The sequence below is a fragment of the Typopeltis vanoorti genome, chromosome 16 (assembly GCF_054136105.1).
Source record: "Typopeltis vanoorti isolate ZY-2024b chromosome 16, IOZ_Tvanoo_1.0, whole genome shotgun sequence".
Lineage (NCBI taxonomy): Eukaryota > Metazoa > Arthropoda > Arachnida > Uropygi > Thelyphonidae > Typopeltis > Typopeltis vanoorti.
Window position 1 is genome coordinate 78,035,407 of NC_143564.1, and position 22,260 is coordinate 78,057,666.

The following is a 22,260-nucleotide window of genomic DNA, read 5'->3' on the forward strand; positions in this document are numbered from 1 at the left end:
TACATGACATGTATGATGTATACGTGTATTAGACATGTATAATACTATGCATTCTAGTGACCCTTCCCATAATGCATAGCATTATCCATGTCTGTAAGGATATGTGTTTTGCATTACGGGATACTAAGGCAAGTGATGTGAAGTCGTTAACTTCTATATACAAGTCACCTGTCGTAAAAATACTTCAGTATAAACTTTGTTTGCTTACACTTAGATAAAGGATTAAACCAAAAAGATAATTTCTTGGCATCTTTAATTTATAGTATAACCAAGTGAAAAACTTCCAACAGTAGACTACAAGCAGCATATCAAGATTTTCTTATGTGTAATAATAACACATGCTGAGGATCTCTTGTGGAGCAGGTGTGTATGGTAGTGTTTTTGAGGTGGGGTAAGGGTGAGTGGGTCTTTTTTGAGATACAGAAAGGGTGGGTGTATTTTTTGAGGTGGAAGGAAGGGTAGGGGTGGGTGTTTTTAAGAGAAGCAGCAGGGCAGGTTTTTTTTTTTTTTTTTAAGCTCACAAAGGTTGCAGGCCAGAGGTGTTTGGTTCTTGTTTGTGTTTCTGATATTGATTTTTGTCAAGGTTTCTGGATGTTTTTTGTTTGTCTTGAAGGACTGGTGGCTTTCAGAGAGCTCACCTGACCATTTAAATTCAGTGAAACAAACAAATCACCACACCAACACCAACAAAAAATACCCGACAATATTAATAATGGAGCACATATAGACCACAGTAATAAGTTTACTTACATAAAGCTACAAATATTTCGTACTGAAAGTAACAGTTCATCCTCAGTGTAGAACAAACAGTTAAAGGAATGGAATACAAAGTACAGAACAGTCGGTGGATCACCAAATAAATTTTGCACGTGCCAGAAGATTAATTACTAAAATATTATTAAATAATTCTTTAAAGATAATTATTTCATTGATGGTTGCATAAAATAGGAGTCTCCCAAACTTTTGGGAGAGAGAGACAGTCGTTTCGATTTAAATTTGGCCGATGTAAGAGGGCTTCGCAACTTTCTTTAGAAAGGCGTTCATACCCAACAATATGAAAAAACCAATATAACAAACAATCTTTTTTACCTGACCTTGCAGCCCTTGAGAACTACCCCATTATACACCCACCTTCACCACCTCAAAACCCAGCTAAGTGCCTCCATAGTGTAATTGGAAGAACGATGGTTCGTTGCACCCTCGATAGGAAAAAAAGGCCTGAGTTTGATTCTTGTCACTAGAGGAATCTTTATATATGGGTTTTTATCAGTTGAAGGTTAGTTAGCCGATCTCATACGGAGGTAGCAGGATTTTTTTCTCTCGGAAACTCAGGTTTTTCATCCTGTATACAGACAAATCGGCCTTGAGAACACACAATTTACAGACAAAAAAAAAAAAATACTAGTGGTGGTGATGGGCAGTAGATGGTGTTGGCATAGATGATGGTGGTAGTGGCGATTCGGTATGGTTGGTAATTGTGGTGGAGACAAAGTTGTAGAAGTAGGTGCACTTCCTCAATGAATTCTTGGAGGTGTCACATAATAATACCTACTCCCACAAATTACACACATGCTTTTCTCAAAAAACACCTCTCCTCACTTCCAAATACATACACACGTGCCCACCTCAAGAAAACACACTGACATATAACACCACGTTCATCATAAAAAAATAAACTATTTCCATACATGCACATAAACTCTAGGAAAAAGAAAACTTCAATGAAAATAAACATATCATAATAAACAAGAACATGCTAAAATAATATACAACAAATTGATTAAAAAAAAATTTGCAGAATTGTTTCTCTTCCATGTGGCAGAGCATTTTGCTTATGTCTCTGGGATTGGAAATCAGACTAACATTGTATACATTTACTGTTTGCAGAGAGGAGAGGTAAAAAAATTTGTTTTTGAAGATTAGAAATATACAATGATAGAAAATAAAGAGTTGCTGGAAGAAGCAAAAAAAGAAGAGTGAGAAAGTAAAGATTGTGAGTGTGCTGCAGTATGATGGGGCTGAATTGAAAAGAAGGGCTAATTGTCAGAATCAGTGATAAGATATTGCAGGAGGAATAGTGTGTTTATAGATATATAGGATGAATTTGATAGATGAAAGGACTTATGTGCCTGAAGGATTGCATTTGAATGTTTTGGAGAAAGTTGTTCAGTGAGAGATCAGAAGTGCAAAACCAGGGAAATCAGAGATATTATTGGGAGTTGATGCAGCCAGCCATCTGTCTAACTGCTCCTGCGATAAATGAGTGCAGAAATAATCATGAAATGCTGAGTACAGATACAATTTCCCAGGTTTGGACTCTGGATAGGTTAGTAATTATGTTACGCAAAGGTAATTGTGGGCTCACGGGATGGGGATGTTGAAATACATGTACATAAATGGCAGAGGTATTAGAAATAAAGAGTAGGAGTGACATTGGTCAACTTGACTTAGCCAAAAATCAGTTCGGCCTGGTTGACAGAAGATGAGATAGAATACAAAGTACAGAGATAGAATGTAAGGGGTATTGCTGATGATAGCTAAAGAACTTCAACCAAAAAAATATAAGTTAAGAAGATTTTAGATCTGAGAGAGAGAGAAGGTTCATTTGAAGCTGTCTGGTGTGACAGTGGCCAATAGGACAAAATATATTGGTGGTTGCTGTTTTCTATGCACACCCTGCTATGCAGAATCTGCACAGAAAGAATGCATCAGCAGATTAGCAAAATTGAGTGCAGGTTGAGCAGTTCTTATAGGGAGATTTCAACTATGAAAACATACTTTAGGGCATGTAGCAAGTTGGAAATGGAATTTATACAGTTGCTAAACATAATCACTTGGATTAACATGTGCCAGAGGAGACTAGAGATTTCATACTGCTGGATCTAATAATAATGTAAAAAAAGGTAACTATTTTGCTGCTTATTGGGGAACATGACTATATGTTTTCATCCTGAGAGTTGCCAAACCTGTGCCATTCTCATTCAAGAAAAGATATATGTGGAACCACAAAGCTAGCAGGTATGACAAAAATAGGAGGCAGCTTGGAGTAGTGCTATGGCTTAAGAAGCTACAACGGAAGAATGTCAGTGGAGAATGGGAAATGGTGAGGGATTGTTTGAGGAAAGCAGTATCAGAGTGCATACCCAGGGTCAGAAGGATAAATCAAGTGGGAGTTAAATGGAAAGTAGCATTATTATTATTTTTATATGACACCTCCAGAGAGTTCAAAGACTCATCGAGATCCAGTTTGATCATATTGGCAATTGCATGATATTGCAATTGCTAGTGTGATAGACTAATTTGAGAATTGAAGTAGATAAACTGGAGGTGCTTAGTATATTTAAAAATATCACTTTGAATACAGCAATGGGATTGGATATCATCCCATGTGTTATGATAATGTGCAAGAGAACTGCAGTGCCTTTGACCAAATTGTTTAATCTATATCTCGGCTCTGGCAATGATTTCATTATATAAAGGAAGCTCCAAGCTAGAAGTAGGAAATTAGAGTCCATTTATCTCAGGGGTGGTGGTTAAGGCCAGAAAAGTTGGTTAAAATGTTCAGTGCCACTGATACTTTTAAGCGTTAAACTATACATGGTATTTCTATATGTGCCACTGCTGCTTCTAAGCATTGCATGACACATGTTTCTATGCTGCATATAACCACCTGTGGCTGATTCGTGTGGATGTGTAGACAATGCTATAAGGTCATTTTGAATGGCCTGGGGCAGGGGTAGGCAACCTGCGGCTCGCGAGCCACATGCGGCTCTTTGGATGTGAAGCTGTGGCTCTTTAGTTCCATACGCAAATATTATTTATTTTATCAAAAAAAAAAAATTTAAAAATCGTTCTGAATCGATTAACGAGGATTAGGCACCGATTCTATCTCTCAGCCACTTGTACTCGCTTTTCACCGCACCCCTCCCCCGTGACACGCATCGTCACTGTCGTCGGTCCGTCGGAAGCTCTCGGAAGTTTATATGTTTGGCAATTTTCATTGATTTCGGCATAGCTGGGCATAACACCTTTACTCGTAAACTAAGTATCTAATATTTGCCAAAATTAAAAAAAAAAACAAATGTGCAGACTGATAAACACGTTCTGACAAGTCCGTTCGTGCCAGTCGGCGATCACTGCACACGGGAGGCGACCACAGATGCGACGAAACTATGTACTTATAGTCAATCAGTACGTGAGAGAGTGAGACAAACAGTGTTTCGTGTCTAAATTATTTATTTTAATAATTAAATTATTAGAGAATTATTTATTTTATTTAGGTAGGTATTTTTAATTGGGAAATATCGTTGTAAAATGTTTTTTGATAAATTATATTTCATTATGCCCAGCTTCTCGTATCCGCTAAAACAGTACAAGATAGAATAGCTAAAATGTCTTCAAATGTAACATATTTGCAGTTGGAAGATATTCAACCTTCTTCTGCCTTATCACTTGCTATAGATGAGTCTTGCGACATAAAAGACACGGCACAAGTTGCCCTTTTTGTCAGGTATATGTCTTCCCAAGGTCCAAAAGAAGAACTTCTAGGATTGCTACCGCTCTCGGGACAAACTAGAGGGGAAGATATAGCGAATGCCGTGCAAAAATGCCTTGAAGACAATAAGATCTTGTGGCTCTTTAAAAACTTTGAAATTTTGTAAATTGTAATTTTTGACTCTTCCGACTCAAAAGGTTGCCGACCCCCGGCCTGGGGGGATGTTCTATCATAAACAAGTGGCATTGAATGTGTTAAACAAAATTCAAGAATGGATGGATAAGAATATGATATTCTGTGGTAGGCATCACAGCTTTGTAAAAGGTAGGTTGTGCCATAATAAATTTAATTCATTTTACAATATGAATCAGATAAGGGGAAATGGCTATATCATGACACTGCTGGAACTTTTTGCAAAAGCATACCACATGCAAACTATACATAGGTTGGACTGAATGTAAATAGAGATGAAGCTGGTAGCATGATTAAAGGTGGCTGACAGGCAGACACTATAGAGCAGTATATGGTGGAGTGGATTCTAGAAGAATGAGGATAACTAGTGAAATTTCTTGGCCTATGTATTAGGGTCATTACTCTGTTTAATTTGTGTATTCATGACATGGGGAATGATTTAAGGAAGGAGTATTCAGTTGTTTGCTGATGATGCAAAATTGGGGAGGGCAAGCAATAGTTAATGTAGAGATCCTGCAGTAAAAATGATGGATAATAATTGTCAGTTTAATGTGGCAAAGTGTAAGGTTATGCACTTTGAATTGGAAAGATTACATACTGTGTATCACATTGATTATATTGGATTTTAGGAAAGTGATGAGACTTGGGATTTGGAATTGATAGTGGACAGCGAGTTGAAGTTCAAGGACATGTTGTAGAAGTTGACAAAATAGTTCAAAGGATTATTTGGATGTTGAAGAACATATACTTCTTTATAAGGCTGCTATATCTGGACTACTGTGTACAGATTTGGTCACCTGGATTTTGTGAGCATGAGGTGATGGTGAAGATATTCAGAGACAAGTGACCAAGCTGGTGACAAGTCTGTAGAATGCTCCCAATGAGGATAGATTTAAGATTTGTGTATTGCAAGTTTAGCTGACAGTCAGAAAAGCAGGCACATATGTTACTCAAGGAATTTAATGTTTAATACAAAAGAAATTTTTCACTATATGATGGGCATGGAGACAACTAGGAGTCACCCCTAGAAATTGTATCCAAGTGTGGTTAGTAAGGGTGTGAAGACTGCATTTTTTTTTGCTTGGTGAGCAGTATACGACCAAAATATATTGTCAGAGGTAGTTGTGAATACCCTGATAGTGATTGAATTTAAGAAAATGTATGATTGGTATTATGTGAATAATGGTTAGTGTGGGTCTGGGTCTCCTGTGATGAGTCTTCTGACTCGATGGATATTACTATTACTATTATTACGGGCAACTCCAGGGAGTCATTAGACTCATCGAGGGAGGCCCCAAATCATATTCATCACAACTATCTGACATTCATACAGTATCTATCATACCTCGCCTTAAACTCATTCACTGTCACAGCATCCACTACAGACTCAGGGAGCGCATTCCACTCATTCACTACTCTAAAAGTAAAGAACCCAGCTCTAACACCTTTACTAACCACACTTTTGCCCAGTTTCCATGGATGTCCTCTAGTCCTCCCACAACCAGCCCTGTTCTCAAAAATATCTTCTGAATTAATTTTATAGAAACCCTTCAGTAATTTGAATGTCTCAATCATATCTCCCCTCCTCCGCCTATCAACCAATTTTTGCAACCCACAAATTCTCAACCTGTTCTCATACGGTTCATTCCACAGACCTGCTATCATCTTGGTCACTCGCCTCTGGATCCTCTCCACCTCCTCCCCATCAAGAAGAAACCTAGGTGACCAAATCTGAGCACAGTAGTCTAGATGGGGTCTTATCAAGGCTCGATAGAGAGGAACAATAACCTGCTTGTCTCTGCTTGTCAACGTATTCTTCAGCAACCAAGTGATATATTCAAATAATAATAATTAATCTTAAAGATAAATATATCTATTTCTGTATACTGTTAATTTTGATTATTTGATAAACATTAATAATGAATAGATAATGAATATTCATATTGATAATGAATCACACAATATTTAGAAAGGAACTCAAAAGAATGCAGGAAAAGGATGATGATGCAACACTTACACAGCTAGCAACAGCTTGGGTCAATATGGCAGTGGTAAGATAGTATTGCAGTGATTAAATATATTCATAATTCTTGAACTGAAAGAAATAATGAAATGCAGATATTAAGTTGTTTGAATAAAAGTTTCCTAAAAGTATGATACAAATGGAACACAGTTATTCAAATATTTTTTTTATTTGTCCAAAAGATTTTCTTATTGTCATCAGTAAAAAACAAACTTTTCCTTTAGTTGCCAGGTGTTGACCAGATTCCTTTCCCCTGTAGTTAGTCATGATTTGGATACTCCGGAAAACTGCCATTCATCATGAAGAATGTAAAAATTATATCAAATACCACAAAAACAATATTCTGGCCCCTTTTGTAATATACTGTCTCCTCTAAACACAATCTTGCACAAGGACAGATTTCTTATGGAAAGATAAGGCAAGTGTTGAGGCATTATTCTAGTCATAATAGATCAGATCTTTGAATAATAGTTTTAATGGCATATGTGCACAAGACATATTTAAATAGCTTTCACTGTTTCAATGTTTTCACTTGAAAAAATTATTTCAATGAAATAATTTTTTCAAGTGTTATCCATGCTAATTTCCTGTTACATATCATTCTTTACCTTGAACATGTTCAGCAATGGAGTCTCCACTCTATGCAGAAAATTTACTTTTCATTTCCTAACTCATACAAGTCTAATATAGTTTTTAGGATTAACTTCTCATTCTCTCATTCTCATTATGCTATTCAGTATTTTGTTTATATCTGCCTGATAGGCTCCATTTATGTCTCAGTAATAACTTCCTTTTTTCTGTCTGCCGAGCTCTGCTGAGCATTACCTCAGTCAGTTCTCGTGCTCAACATTTCCAAAATCTTGAGACAGACAAGAGTGACTTGAGAGTATAGACAAATACTCTCTCTCTTTCTCTTACTAATGTTTCCTTATCACCAGATGGCCGTGTGATCGATCTGTGTACAGAAATCTATATGTGCTCTTATTGATACCTTATACTGAGACATTATTACTTCATCCTTACTTGTGATTGCCATGAACATCAGGCTAGTAATTTTTGGTGTAACCTGTACAACTTTAACAGTGTATCCCCTTATCTTCAGCTCCCTATTCACCATTCCTCAGATTTCTTTCTCTGATTTCTGGTGTATGTGCAGTATACCTCATTTCATTTCTTCTGGCCAAAGTGCATGACTTCACACCATGCAACATTGAACTGAATCCTCATTCATCTGCACTAATGCATTAACCTGTATAATATAAGCACGTACACACAAGAAAGATATTTAATTAGCCAAATATTTCGGTCTGAAAATTTCAAACCATCTTCAGTGGCAATACAAGAACAGTTTTAAAATACAAGGTGGAATACTAACAATAGATCATTTATAAATAGAACAAGCCACATGATGTTATATCACTAAGTATTAAAGAGAAATATTTTTAAGCAGAGACATGATTGAATTAAAAATATTAATTAATAATTTTAAATAACATAAAATTAATATGAATTAATGAGTTACCGGATTAGACTTTCCATGATTTTTGATATAGATATACAGTCATTCCGATTCAGGTTAGGACGATGGAGTAAGGCCTCTATGCTTTCTTTGAATAAACGTTCAAATTTATAGCAGGATCTATGTAAGAGGTGAGTTTTTGACCAAAGGATGTTGTGATTAGTTTCTATCCAGTGCCAAATTAATCCAGATTTTTTGGGTTTGTTGTGATTGATGTTCTTGGATTCTTTTTTCTAGAGAGCATCCAGTTTGTCCAAAATAGGAGAGATTACAGTTGCAGGGAATTTGATAAACTCCAGGAAGAGACATAGTTTAGCGTTTGTCTTTAGAAGAAGGAAAATGGGAAGATAATTTGTTAATAGGTGAATAAGTAGGTGTTAACTCATATTTCTTCAGAATTCTTGAAATAGGTTCTGAAATCCCGGATATGTATGGAATTGGAACTCGACGTATTGAATCTTTGTTGTTTAGTGGTGGATTATAAGAATCAAGAAGATGTTGTGTACTCTTTTGGGAAAGCCATTGAGTTTCATGTGCTGTTGGATAGTAGAAAGTTCTATCTGTAGAAAATTAGAAGTAGAATAATTAGTTTTGGCTCTTCTGATTAGACATTTTATTATTCCTGTTTTTTGACAAGGATGATGGGCAGATACTTTAAGAATATAACGACCTGTGAATGTTGGTTTCCTGTAAACTGTAGTTGTAAGAGTATTTGAAGGCGACCGGATGAGGAGAACATCTAAAAATGATAACTGGTTGTTTTTTTTCCATTTCCATGGTAAACTTTATAGGATGATGTAAGGAATTGATACTGTTTAAAAAAGAAGGTAAAGAGTCTTTGTTGTGAGGCGTACAGCAAAGATGTCATCTATATATCTTACCCAAAAGGATGGTTGAGGGAATATAGATGAGAAGAGAACTTTTTCTAGATGTTCTAAATAAAAGTTGGCTAAAGCAGGAGAGAGAAGACTTCCCATGGCCGTTCCTTCTACTAGGCTGTAAAATTTGTTTTGACATAAGAAATATCCAGAGTGTATTACGAAATCGAATAGTTTTATAATGTCTTCTGGAAAGATGTCAGCTAGTAATTTTAAAGTCTCTTTGAGAGGTATATTTGTATATAAAGATTTTATATCAAAGCTCACCATAAGATCTGTAGGTTACAATGAGATATTTTTCAATTTTTCTAAGAAATCTGATTAGTTTCTAAGAAAGGAACTAGAGTTGCCTATGTGAGATTTCAATAATTTAGCTAGATATTTGGCTATACGATAAGTAGGAGAATCAATACAATCTACTATTGGACAAAGAGCAAAATCAATCTTATGTATTTTAGGAAGACCATAAAATCTAGGAGGTCTTGCAAAATGAGTTTTAAGTCTTTCAATTGTGTCTCTATCTAAACTGATGACTTCATCTATTAAAAATTAAATGTTATTTAATTTCTTAAATAACAGCTACTTATTCACCTATAACAAATTATCTTCCCATTTTCCTTCTTCTAAAGACAAACACTCAACTATGTCTCTTCCTGGCGCTTATCAAATTCCCTGCAACTGTGATCTCTCCTATTTTGGACAAACTGGACGCTCTCTAGAAAAAAGAATCCAAGAACATCAATCCTCTATTCATCACAGCAAACCCGAAAAATCTGGATTGACTCAGCACTGGATAGAAACTAATCACAACATCCTTTGGTCAAAAACTCGCCTCTTACAAAGATCCTGCTATAAATTTGAACGTTTATTCAAAGGAAGCGTAGAGGCCTTACTTCATCGTCCTAACCTGAATCGGAATGACTGTATATCTATATCAAAAATCATGGAAAGGCTAATCAAGATAACTCATTAATTCATATTAATTTTGTTATTTAAAATTATTGAAATTATTAATATTTTTAATTCAGTCATGTCTCCGCTTAAAAATATTTCTCTTTAATACTTAGTGATATAACATCATGCGGCTTGTTCTATTTATAAATGATGTATTGTTAGTATTCCACCTTGTATTTTAAAACTGTTCTTGTATTACCACTGAAGATGGTCTGCCAATTTCAGACTGAAATATTTGGCTAATTCAATATCTTTCTTGTGTGTCCATGTTTATATTATACAATCTTTATGTCACAAGTATCCTTAAAATATCAAATGCATTAACCTATTCAACATGTCCATCTGGAATTTTTTTTCAGTAGCCTTTACAAATTCCTGTACAATCACTATATAAGCATTTGACCAGTATAAAATATAATTAGGTTATTGAAGCCAGATCTCTGCTAACAAATCCATGCTCTTCCTTGGAAAGATTCCTTTTCTCATCAATCCAATTTTGTATATTATCTCTAAACTGCCTCTCTAAATACCTGATATGTAACTTGCCTATAGCTTAGCTTGTCACTACTGACTTGGATTCTCTCTTATGTCGTGACGTTGTTTTCTTCATGTTGTGTTCGAATCCGCCATCTTGTTACAAGTCACTTTCATAAAATAAAACACAACTAAATGTAAATTGATCACTAATCCAAGGGTAGAGAAATTTCTATTATACTGCGCCACTCTATCCTTAGATAAGTCTATATGAAATAGTAGGATCAATTCAAAGTTAGTTAGCAGTCTTTTCATTCATTCAGGCCGAAGTATCTATTTTCTTTCTGGGATTCCCGCTAGATTCGAATTTTTGTGAACGGTGCATTAAAAAGAAATTCAGGCAAATACAATAGTTAGATTAACAAATGAAGCATTTAATATAGGTCATATAACACATACATAAATTTTACTTCTAATTTTTAATAGTAGTAACAAATCAAACATTAAGTCAAGTTAATCACATTAGCACAATCTTCCAAGTCTTCACATGCACTTTCTCAGCTTCTGGATTACAAAGTTTCTACACTTAAATAAATATAATAGAACATCCAATCTAATCAGTTTTCACACATTTCTCAGTCATGCTATAAGTTCAAAGTATCACAGGCACTAATAGCTGAAAAATATCTTTCAAACAATTCTTATCTCCAACTCTCAATCACGAAGAGTTTCCATAGTGAAAGTTAGGTTAAGCATAGCGTAATTAACACACAATTCTTCAAGGATTGAAATAATACACTATGATAGACCTTACCGGAAATAGTTCCTAGTACATCAATTATGTTGTGAGCAAACTTTTGGAATTTATTTATCTTACTTAAAAAATAACACATCTACAAGACTTATCCACAGTTATACTTAAAGCACTATCAATCGCACTTCAGGATTCCAGACATCAATTACAGGGTACTTCAACTATGCTTGTTAACACTCATAAACTACTTAAAACACTGTGAGGTTCTTTTAGGGCAAATCGGAAATAAGCCGCAATTCTAGATCAGCTGGGTTTATTCAGAATTCTTCCTTAAACGTCCAGCTTTTTATTTTATCCGATTGTAGCATTAATTTCCCTTCTATTATTACTGCTGATTTCACTTTCAGCTAACTAGCAAATTCGTTTCGTCCTTGCTCACTTATAAAAATTATCCACTTAACTCCTACCCTTAAGAACCTCTTATTTACTTCTACTTCTGTAGTTTATCCCCTTGCTTCCTTTCACTTCCAAGTTTCTGTCCCCACTCCTTCTCACCTTCTATATATTTTCTCTTCTTTATTTGCCCACGCTCTGTTCCACTCGCGCTCGTTTATTTCACGCGTCTCTATGACAACAGATAAACGTAAACATTCTCGCCAATGTTACATTAGGCTATACTACTACATTGAGTTATTACATAACGTTAAGCTTTCACAAAATAGGAATAATTAGAATATTTGCTTTTCAATAAATGCGTAGTTAAATTGCAAATACAAGTTTTTATAATATTGACATAACAATAAATAAAATAGCTTAATAATATTTAATACAGAATCTTATTATCATTAACACATTCCTTTGATTAAATAATTAAATATTTGATATAATTAAGGTAGTTATATGATATCAAATTATAATTTATGTTATTTACATTAAATAATATTTACAAATTTAGCTCTTGTGACGGAAAATCATGTTGGATTCTGAATCAAATAACATTTATTCTAATCTCTACATAATCAGAATCCAACAGTATCTTATCTCTAAACTGCCTCTCTAAATACCTGATATGTAACTTGCCTATAGCTTAGCTTGTCACTACTGACTTGGATTCTCTCTTATGCAGTAACAGTGTTTTTTATTCCTTCTTTTCACTCTTCATTAGCTGCTCTTGTTGCCATACTCTAGATCAGCAGTTTTCAAACTTTTGCTCATTAAAAATTGAGGACCCCAAAGAGCTTTTCTTTATGAGGCAATATTTATCGCATTAGAAGTCAAAACTGAGAAAATTTTAAATAATTATTTATTTCATTTAATAAATAAATAATAAAACAATAACATTTTTTATGAAAAATAACCATTTTTCAAAACAAAACAAAAATAAGAGTGGCATTGTTTTACATTTTTGCAAATCTCTTTAATGTCTGGTTTAATAGAAGATAGCTGGATTTTCTTATCTGTTTCTGCATTCAATCTGTTGGTATGTTGTTTTGGTATATATGAAGAAAACTTCATTGTACACTTGTGAAATAATGAGTGAAAATGGCAAATTACATCTTAGTATTATAAAAATAATTTTTGTGGGTACCCTGTAAAGGCTTCAAAGTGTGCTCCACAGTGGACCCCTGTGAACAACACTTTGAAAAACACTGCTATAGATGAACCAATTCCAGAGTGCTCCTTTGCACATCTCCTTAATGCACATGAATCAGACTTTTTTAAAATTTCAAACACTGCACATTTCTGAAACCAGATTATCCTCTTCTTTCTTGACTGTATTCAACTCCACTCTCTATCTCTAAAGCTTGAAATACACTGACAAGAATCTCACTAAACTATTCTTGAATTATCTGAACATAGAGTTTATGTTGCTGTAATTTGTTGCATACAAATGTAGAGTAGCAAAGCATAATGTATTACAGAGCAATCCCTCTGCTACCTACCCAGAAACCAAATTAAATATTAATTTATAACTACTTCTGTTTTCGTTAGTTGTTTAAAGATGATAAAGGGGAGACCTTTCTGTGTTGTGGACTTCTAGTTAGAGAATAATCTAGAGTATCATAAGGGTGAGAAGTTGCAGATAAAGACAAAAGTTATAAATATATTTAAATTTAAAAAATCCAATCTAAGAGAATAGTCAGTCACCCACCAGCCCTAGTGAATGAAATACATGAAATACATCAACCATCTTAAAACGTTTTATTCATGTTATTTCAGTGGTATTTTAATGGTAGACTTCACTAATCTGTTCTATGATTGAAAATTCATCATAGCTGGTAGAATGGATATATAAAAATGTGTGTATGTGCACGTGCCTAAAAGACTGAACAGTACTTGGATTGGGACAACTATTTACTGTTTGAAAATTTGAAGTGGACAAATAAACCTTGATATCAGGATGTTACGTTATAGTACAGATTGGTGAATAGAATTCCATGATGTTCTACAAGATGTTTTGATCATTCATCCTCAGAATAAAAAGAATGATCAGAAAGAATACGATAAAGGTAGTATTCCTTATATAGGTAGCATCAAGTTCAGTACACATTCTGATTCGTTGGATAAACAGTGGTCCTTCATCTGATTTAATTACCAGGCTATCGAGATTATGTATGTTTAATGGAATAAATACAACACAGATTTAATTTGATACAGCACATTGATAACGTTTGATTATTTATTGAACACAAGTTTAATGACTCCTATATTTTGTCTGTCACAGAGTTTTCATCAGGGATACAATCTTAAAATTCTAAAAGCACATGCAAAGCAATAAGTGGGAAAAAAAGAAGTCCTATAAGTGGAGACCTCAAGGAATGATGTTGGCTAGGCCTTAGTGGTTGGGCAGTAGGCCTAAGAATTAAAGTTTCCCAGATATTGGAAGTTTAACATAATGATATTTATTAAGTTTAGGTTTTTTATTTTTTATTTTAAATCTGCTGCTGATTTAAAAAAAAAATCTTTCAAGTTTATATTTCTTGCAATGAAACAGTTTTTTCCCTCCCCAATTTGATTCTGTGCAAGGTATTCAAGGCATGGTCAATTAGACCTGATTAACCGTAGTTATGGCAGTGGATGTATTTCTTGTGTTCTTTAAGATGAGTGTTAGCAGATATAAGTTGCAAAACCAAGGAACCTTGTAAACACCTGGAATAGAGAGGATCTTAGGAAGGGCTGGCTTCAGATGAGATTTTTAAGACTTGACTGATTTTTACTGGTGAAATATGCTTTCACCCCTGACATTATTCATCTTTCTAGTTTTGCCATACATTCTGTTTACTGCACTTGAATACAGCATAGATTATATAAACATATATAAACATCTCAATATAAACATATTGAGAGTACAGCCATGGGCTCTCCTCTCTCTCTACCTTCACCAATTTCTATATGGAAAGCATTTTGAAAAGCATGCCCTTGATACTGCTATTACATTTTGAAAAATTATGGAGACAACTACCGTGTTATAGAGTAAAAACTTTAGTTTAATATAAACCAAAATCAACACTCAACATTTTGACTTTCTTATCAAGGTTATCATCTGGAGCATACACAATATATAGAGAAACAAGCTACGCTACAACTACACGGTTTGCTAAAGTTACTGACCAACCATTACTACAATTATTGGCCTGACCTCTGGTGAAAAAAAAAAAAAAAAAAACTCCAGTTGGGCTGGAGAGCAACATGTTATATATATATATATATATATATATATATATATATAATTTAAATTATATTTACCCTCTATTACCTCTGCAAGGTAATAGAGGGTAAAAAAAAAAAAAGATGTGATATGCAGCCTTATCTTTTAACAAAGATAAGGCTGCATATCTCATCTGCATTCTTCAGTTTTAACTGTTGACTTGAAATTGAAGTGTGGATTACATATGGCACTTTATAATATTCCATTTACATCATACAAATTATCAACTATTACTGTTCAGTTTTTAAGCAAACAAAAAGTAAAAATAAAACACCACTTGCACATTTTTGCTATGAAAAGTTATAACAGTAGCTGTAGAAATTTGACATGACCCAGCAATCTCAGGTCCACAATGTATCATAAAAATCCAGGAGGATCCACTGATACACATAACATAAAAATATTACATCTGTCTTTCTGTCTCATCTTTGAACTTGATTATCTTGGAACGAATTCAGCACAAAGTGCTTGTGCACACTAACTAGTATATCTTTTGAAGAAAGTTTATGTATTTTACATTGTCATATATTTAGACAAAGCTTATTATGGTTATATCTTATATAGGGAGGAGAAAAACTGCAAGAAGCTTATTACATTTATCAAGAACTTGGTGACAAATATGCCTCTACTCCACTTCTGCTTAATGGACAGGCCGTAGCTCTCATTGCTCAAGGAAAGTATGATGATGCTGAACCATTATTACAAGAAGCTCTTGATAAAGTAAGATTTAAAAGAAAATCTTGTTATTATATAGTTGCAGTCAGTAAATTTTGAAGTTATTCTAAAATACAAAAATTCAGTTTTCTGTAGAATTGCTTATTGAATATTATTTTACAGAAATTGTCATTGTTAGCTTGTGAACTGAAGTTTAGTCATTCTTTTTCTATAGTCAGTTCTCACTATAACAAACTCAGGAATCACATATAGATAATTCCTTTTAGCATAGCAATGTGCTTATGAGACTTTGTAAGGACTTGACAGTAGTGTTTAGTGTAGTCAGTCATCTGTATATTCTAAAGTTTATTTTGAATTGATTTTGATTATATTGCAAAAGATTTCATTATTAAGCTTTATAAATATAATTATAAAAGTTATATCTAACAGTTATATCTAGTTCCATGAAAATTCATCAAAGACAGTTTATGAATGACAATTTATCGAAAAGGCAGTTTATCGAATAAACAATTCATTGCATGACAATTTGTTGCAAATGCAATTGATAAAATAAAAACAATTCACTGATAATTTTTCGATGAATTATGAAAGAATTTATAGAAAAGTAATTGTCTTGAGAACTATTGTTTAAGTCAGTTGTTCTTAAACCTTTTTTACTGGCCCGCACCTCAGTGAACTTCAATTTGCATTCTCACATTATCTGTTAGAAAAGAAGATTTATTGCAAAATAATTTATTGAAAAATAACATATCAATTTTTAGTGACTAATTTGTTGTTGCTTTTTCATAATATTTTAAAAGCGAGGTTCCTTTTTTGAAAGGGCTATGTGCATATCATCACTTGCATTTAAGTGATTTCGGGTTTTTGTTTTTATATGCAAAAGTGAAAATCCCATTTTGCAAAGATAGGTGGTAGCAAATGGTAGAAGTGTCTGCGATGCTGCCTTTGCCAATTGTGGAAATGGTTCTGAGTCCATCAGAATTGTTCTAAATCCAATTTTTCAAATTCCATTTGAATACGTGCACTGGCTCGCATTTCAATAAGATCATCTTTTATTAAATTACCATCGTTTATAGATCTAAAAGAAATGGATCCAGTATCCACCTCTGCTCTTTGCCAATATCTCTTGTGGAAAAATATCTATGAAAAGAATCAATCAATTGTTGCAAATGTGTTACAATTTCAGGTAAAATTGTGATTTTTTTCATTTTCCAGAACAATTTCATCAAGCAAGGGAAAGTTTGCAAAATTACCATTTTCAACTCGACATATCCAAATTTTTAGTTTTTCAATAAAAGCAAATAATTTTTCACTAGATATTATGTTTTTACCATACTCTTGCAGGGCCATACCCTTGTATGCCAATCGAATTACTGCATCTCTTCTTTCAAAGTCTTGAACTAAATTACAATTCTGGTTAGTAAGAAACTGAATAATCTCCTCGTGCATTTCAAAAACCCTGCTAAGCACACATCCCTTGGAGAGCCATCTTATGTCGGTGTGATAAAGAAGTACACTATGGTTAGCACCGATTTCTTCACAAAATGCACGAAAGATACGATGATTAAGCACCCATCCTCGAATATAATTTACTATATTTGCCACTGTAGCTAAATATTTTTTAAAGATCTCTGGCAAAGTTTTTGATGCAAGTGCATGGCAGTGCAACATGCAGTGTGTTATTGTAACTTGCAGTACTTCTTTTTTGATACAAAATATTTTTGAATGCGAATCCGGAATTATTGCCTATCGCAGGCCATCAGTACATATTGAGCTAATCACATCCTTTGGTATTTGATGTTTCAAGAAAAAGTTTTTAATGCAATTAAAAACATCAATTCCTTTTGCTGTCAGTTCCAGTTGATCACAAAATTAAAAATTCTTCCAAAATTTCCTTTATGTATTGCACAAATACTAATAACTTATTGCAATTATCAACATCAGTTGGCTCGTCCAATTGAATATACACTTTCAGAGGACTGGTTTTAATATCTTGTACTACTTGCAGTAAAATATCCTGATGTCTTGAATGCGTAATCAAATCACATCATTTGATAATGGAATTTGCTGAATTTTCTTATGTGCTTTAGAACCTAATACAATTTTTGCAATTTCCAATGCACATGGTTTCACCAGTTCTTCATCTATTGTATGAGGCTTTTTATTTCTTTACACACAGATATGCCACCTGATAAGCTTCTAGCAAAGGCTTCTGAACTACCACAGAGTCAAATTTTGTAATGGTACCGCTGCTATCAATTCGTGCCTTCTTAGACTTCAAGATGTTAAGTGTATGTCCTGCAGCTTTACCACCATGCTGATTGTTGAAATGTTCTAACAACTTTGACGATTTAAGATTGGAGTTTGAAAATATTTTGCGACATAAAATGCATTGTGGTCTTTGAGTACCATCTTTCTCTGTTGCACAAGTAAATCCGTAAGCAACATAATCATCTTTCCATTGTCATCTTTTTGACATGGTAAGGATTACTACAAATAATAAATTAATATTTACATATTAACTACACATTTGGCTATGGTTCCTTAAGAAAATTATAAAATAACTTGTAAACAAAAATTAATTTTAGTTCTTACTAAACTTTTCAAAATTCGAGAGAAAAAAATTTAATCAGTTGTTCTTTACTTACTGATTACTGCTGGTAAAACAAAAAATTAGCATTCATTTGTCATTTGATCCACATTGTTGATGTTTGTACACAATGAAATAACGTTTCTCATGACAATGGCAAGTGTATGCGCAGCAAGTATCCTTGCATTCGGCTTGGGCGCGTGCATGAACGTTTGTGAGCGGCAGTACATTCGGGGATATTTTTTGAATATAGTGATTTTTAATTTCTTAAAATGTAACAAATAAATATGTATAACTTATTTAATGGTTCTTGGTGAAATAGAATAATTCTGTATGGGTTGAAAGATTATATCATCATCATCATCATCAAATTCCTGCCGTGTACAGGATATGACAGTACTACATGAAAAAATTACATCATATCTTAAATATAATTTAGTTCACATAACTTTTTTTCATCTTGTGGAAAAAGCAAATGTGATTTAAATAATTAGTCCATATATGCTGGAATATTTTCTAGCTCGCACTCCTAGGAATGCTTTCTTGCACCCCTGGTTTAAGTGTTCAGTAACAATATCTAACATTACTCAAGATATAGACAACATTTGTAATTAGTCATTGAAACATTATAATTTTGTTGTATTTTAGAACAAATTTTCTGTAACTGTAGATACTGCTTCATTGTGTTCATAGTGATTTATCTCTAGATAACAAATTTTGTTCTACCTAATATTTTTACAAGAATGGTCAGATTGAAATCAAAACGGACAAATTTAAATATAGATCTTAACTATAAAATTTCATTAAATTTCATCCAGTCAGAGCAGAATTCCAATATCATTTCAGAAATCTTTACAAAAATGTTATAATAAAAGTGATCCAGTTGGAACAAACTGAACCACTCAGACAACTTCTTGTACAGACAATGTCTTTAAATTCTACTAAGTCAGAGAGTTATTGTAATATATAATTTTTGAGATGTTATCCCTTTGTAATAACCCCGAATATAGTTGTAATAACCTTTGTAATAACCTCGAATATAGTTGAACTGAAAAATGGGATGGTTTGACAAGTTTTTGTAAAAATTTCAAATACCAAATCTAAGTTAAATTCATCCCATATAACTGGTGTGTGTGTGTGTGTGTGTGCATGCGACAGTCACGTGCTAATATTACTACTAATAATAGTGATAATAATGGAGCCTCCATAATCTAGTCATTATAAATGAAGCCCTTTAGTTGAAAGACTTGGGTTCGAATCCAGTCTGTGACACGAATAATTATTCAGTCCTCTTTACTGAAGGCAAGTTAGCAGGTCTCATACAGAAATAGCAGGGTTTTCCCTCTGGGAAACAGGCAAACCAGTCCCGTGAACACATTTACAGACAGGAAATACTTATTGGAGAAGAAAGACAATAGGAAACCATGGTGTTCTATAATTATTCCCCAGTAATGTAGCATTGCTATCCCACCAACCATTAGTTATTACCAATGCCTGCTTCCAAAAACACCCACGTCAGTCCTATACTTGGATATCTAACCTTAATAGGTCAAGGCACCAGATTGATTGCATCCTGGCTCTCTCCAGCAGTGGAAGACTAGCATTTCTGATATGCATACTTGTCCTGGAGCAGATGTGGTACAGACCATCAGCTAGTAAGAGCCAAAGTAAGACTAAGGCTGTGAAATTTTCCAAGTCAGGCACATCCCACTAGATTGGATGTTAGAGTAATTCCTAGTGAATTCACAGAAAAAACATAGACTTAGCTGGATGATTTTTTCAAGACCAATGAGGAGAACTCACCAGAAATGTTTTGGGAAGGAGTCAGGATGATAATACAGGATATAGCCAACAAGTATCTCGGCTCAATAAGAAGACCACCCATGGATGTCATATTAAACATGGGAACTAATCAAAAGAAGGTGGTTGGAAAAACAGACACAAGGACTGGGAATATAAGAGATTACATAGAGATGTCAGAAGAGCCATCAAGCAGGACAAGGAAAAGTTCTATACTAATAAATGTGACAAGATAGAGTTCCAGATGAGGAGGCACGATTATATAAAGATGTTTTATTTAGTTCGTGATCTAAAGCACAAGTTTAAGCCCAAATTGAATGTATTCGAAGACAAGAATGGAGCATTACTAACAGAAGAATTGGAAATTCTTTTCCAATTCAATAAGAAGACCACCCATGGATACCGTATTAAACATGGGAACTAATCAAAATAAGGTGGTTGGAAAAACAGAGACAGAGGGGCTGAGAATATGAGATTACATCAGGGGCATGCCAGCCATATGTGCAATGTGTGCAATGCACACAGGTGCCAGGATAGTAAAGACGCCAGAGAAGAGGAAATACTAAAAAAAAAAAAAAAAAAAAAAAAAAACGTTTTTTTAAAGTGATTTTTTTATTGGAGGGGTGAGGGATAGGGATGCCAACTAAAGTTTTGCACACAGGTGCCGGACACTACTGACGTGCTACTGGGTATAGGGGTGCCAGCTAAAGTTTTTCACACAGGTGCCGGACACTACTAGCGTGCCCCTGGATTACATAGAGAAGTCAGAAGAGCCATTAAGCAGGACAAGGAAAAGTTCTATACTAATAAATGTGAAGAGATAAAGTTCCATATGAGGAGGCACAATTATAAAAAGATGTTTTATTTAGTTTGCGATCTAAAGCACAAGTTTAAGCCTAAATTGAATGTCTTCAAAGACAAGAATGGAGCATTACTAACAGAAGAATTGGAAATTAAAAAAATAAAAAAAATAAAAAAACAGATGGAAAGAATACTTTTTTTTTAAATTTAATTTCCAATTCTTCTGTTAGTAATGCTCCATTCTTGTCTTTGAAGACATTCAATTTAGGCTTAAACTTGTGCTTTAGATCGCAAACTAAATAAAACATCTTTTTATAATTGTGCCTCCTCATATGGAACTTTATCTCTTCACATTTATTAGTATAGAACTTTTCCTTGTCCTGCTTGATGGCTCTTCTGACTTCTCTATGTAATCCAGGGGCACGCTAGTAGTGTCCGGCACCTGTGTGAAAAACTTTAGCTGGCACTCCTATACCCAGTAGCACGTCAGTAGTGTCCGGCACCTGTGTGCAAAACTTTAGTTGGCACCCCTATCCCCCCCCCTCCAATAAAAAAATCACTTTAAAAAAACGTTTTTTTTTTTTTTTTATTTTATTATTATTATTTTTTTTTTAAGAATACTGTGAGGAACTGTACAACAATGGAGTGGATAAAGAAAATTTGGAGGAGCCCTCTCACCAGGATAATTTCGATTTGGAACCTCTTCCACTTAGGCACGAAGTTGTATCCATGTCTATATAAAGAATTTTTACATAATCTTTTCCAGAATTGTGTAAAATACACGAAACGCATATACTACTGAAAGGAATATCTCTCTCTCAAAAAAAAAAATTACCCCCCCCCCCCCACACACACATCTAACATATATGTAAAGGGGATATCATGCTAAGCTTCAGTTGCGTCACAAGTTAATCCAAAAAAATCTACACTTATTTTTGATAAATACACTTCAATTAACATCTTACAATTAATTTTTCGATGAACTGTTCATTCGGTGATGTGTAGTTTTGAGAATTGTAATTTTTCAATGAATTGTTGGTTTTCGATAAATTGTTTTTGGTTACTTGCCTTTCAATTAATTGCTTTTTTGATTAACTTGTTAGATGAATTGTCTTTTGATTTATGGTTTATTCAATTAATTGATTTTTCGATAAATTGCCTTTTTTTTTTTTCTCTTTCAATAAATTGTTTTCAGTGAAATTTCTGGATACCATTTTATATATCTCATCTCATCTTCATACCCTCTTTTACCTTTTAGGAAAAAATATATCATCTTCCTTTTACCCTCTTTTACCTTGTGGTGGCGGGGGTCCATTGATCATCGGACCTCAATCCATTTACAGGATAAGGTGGTCAGCCCTATGCCCCAGTATATCCTATGGGCTGTAGTGTTAAG

The 22,260-nt window shown here is 34.0% G+C and overlaps 1 protein-coding gene across 1 annotated transcript in view; it reads left to right on the top strand.

Moving 5' to 3' along the window:
* The window catches only part of epsilonCOP (coatomer subunit epsilon), a 145,905-nt gene that overhangs the window by 91,560 nt on the left and 32,085 nt on the right, over positions 1-22,260 (top strand). The window contains exons 6-7 of the mRNA XM_090406607.1: positions 6,657-6,738; positions 15,563-15,718. Of these exons, the coding sequence (XP_090262733.1) occupies positions 6,657-6,738; positions 15,563-15,718 (238 nt within the window). The remainder of the gene's footprint in view (positions 1-6,656; positions 6,739-15,562; positions 15,719-22,260) is intronic.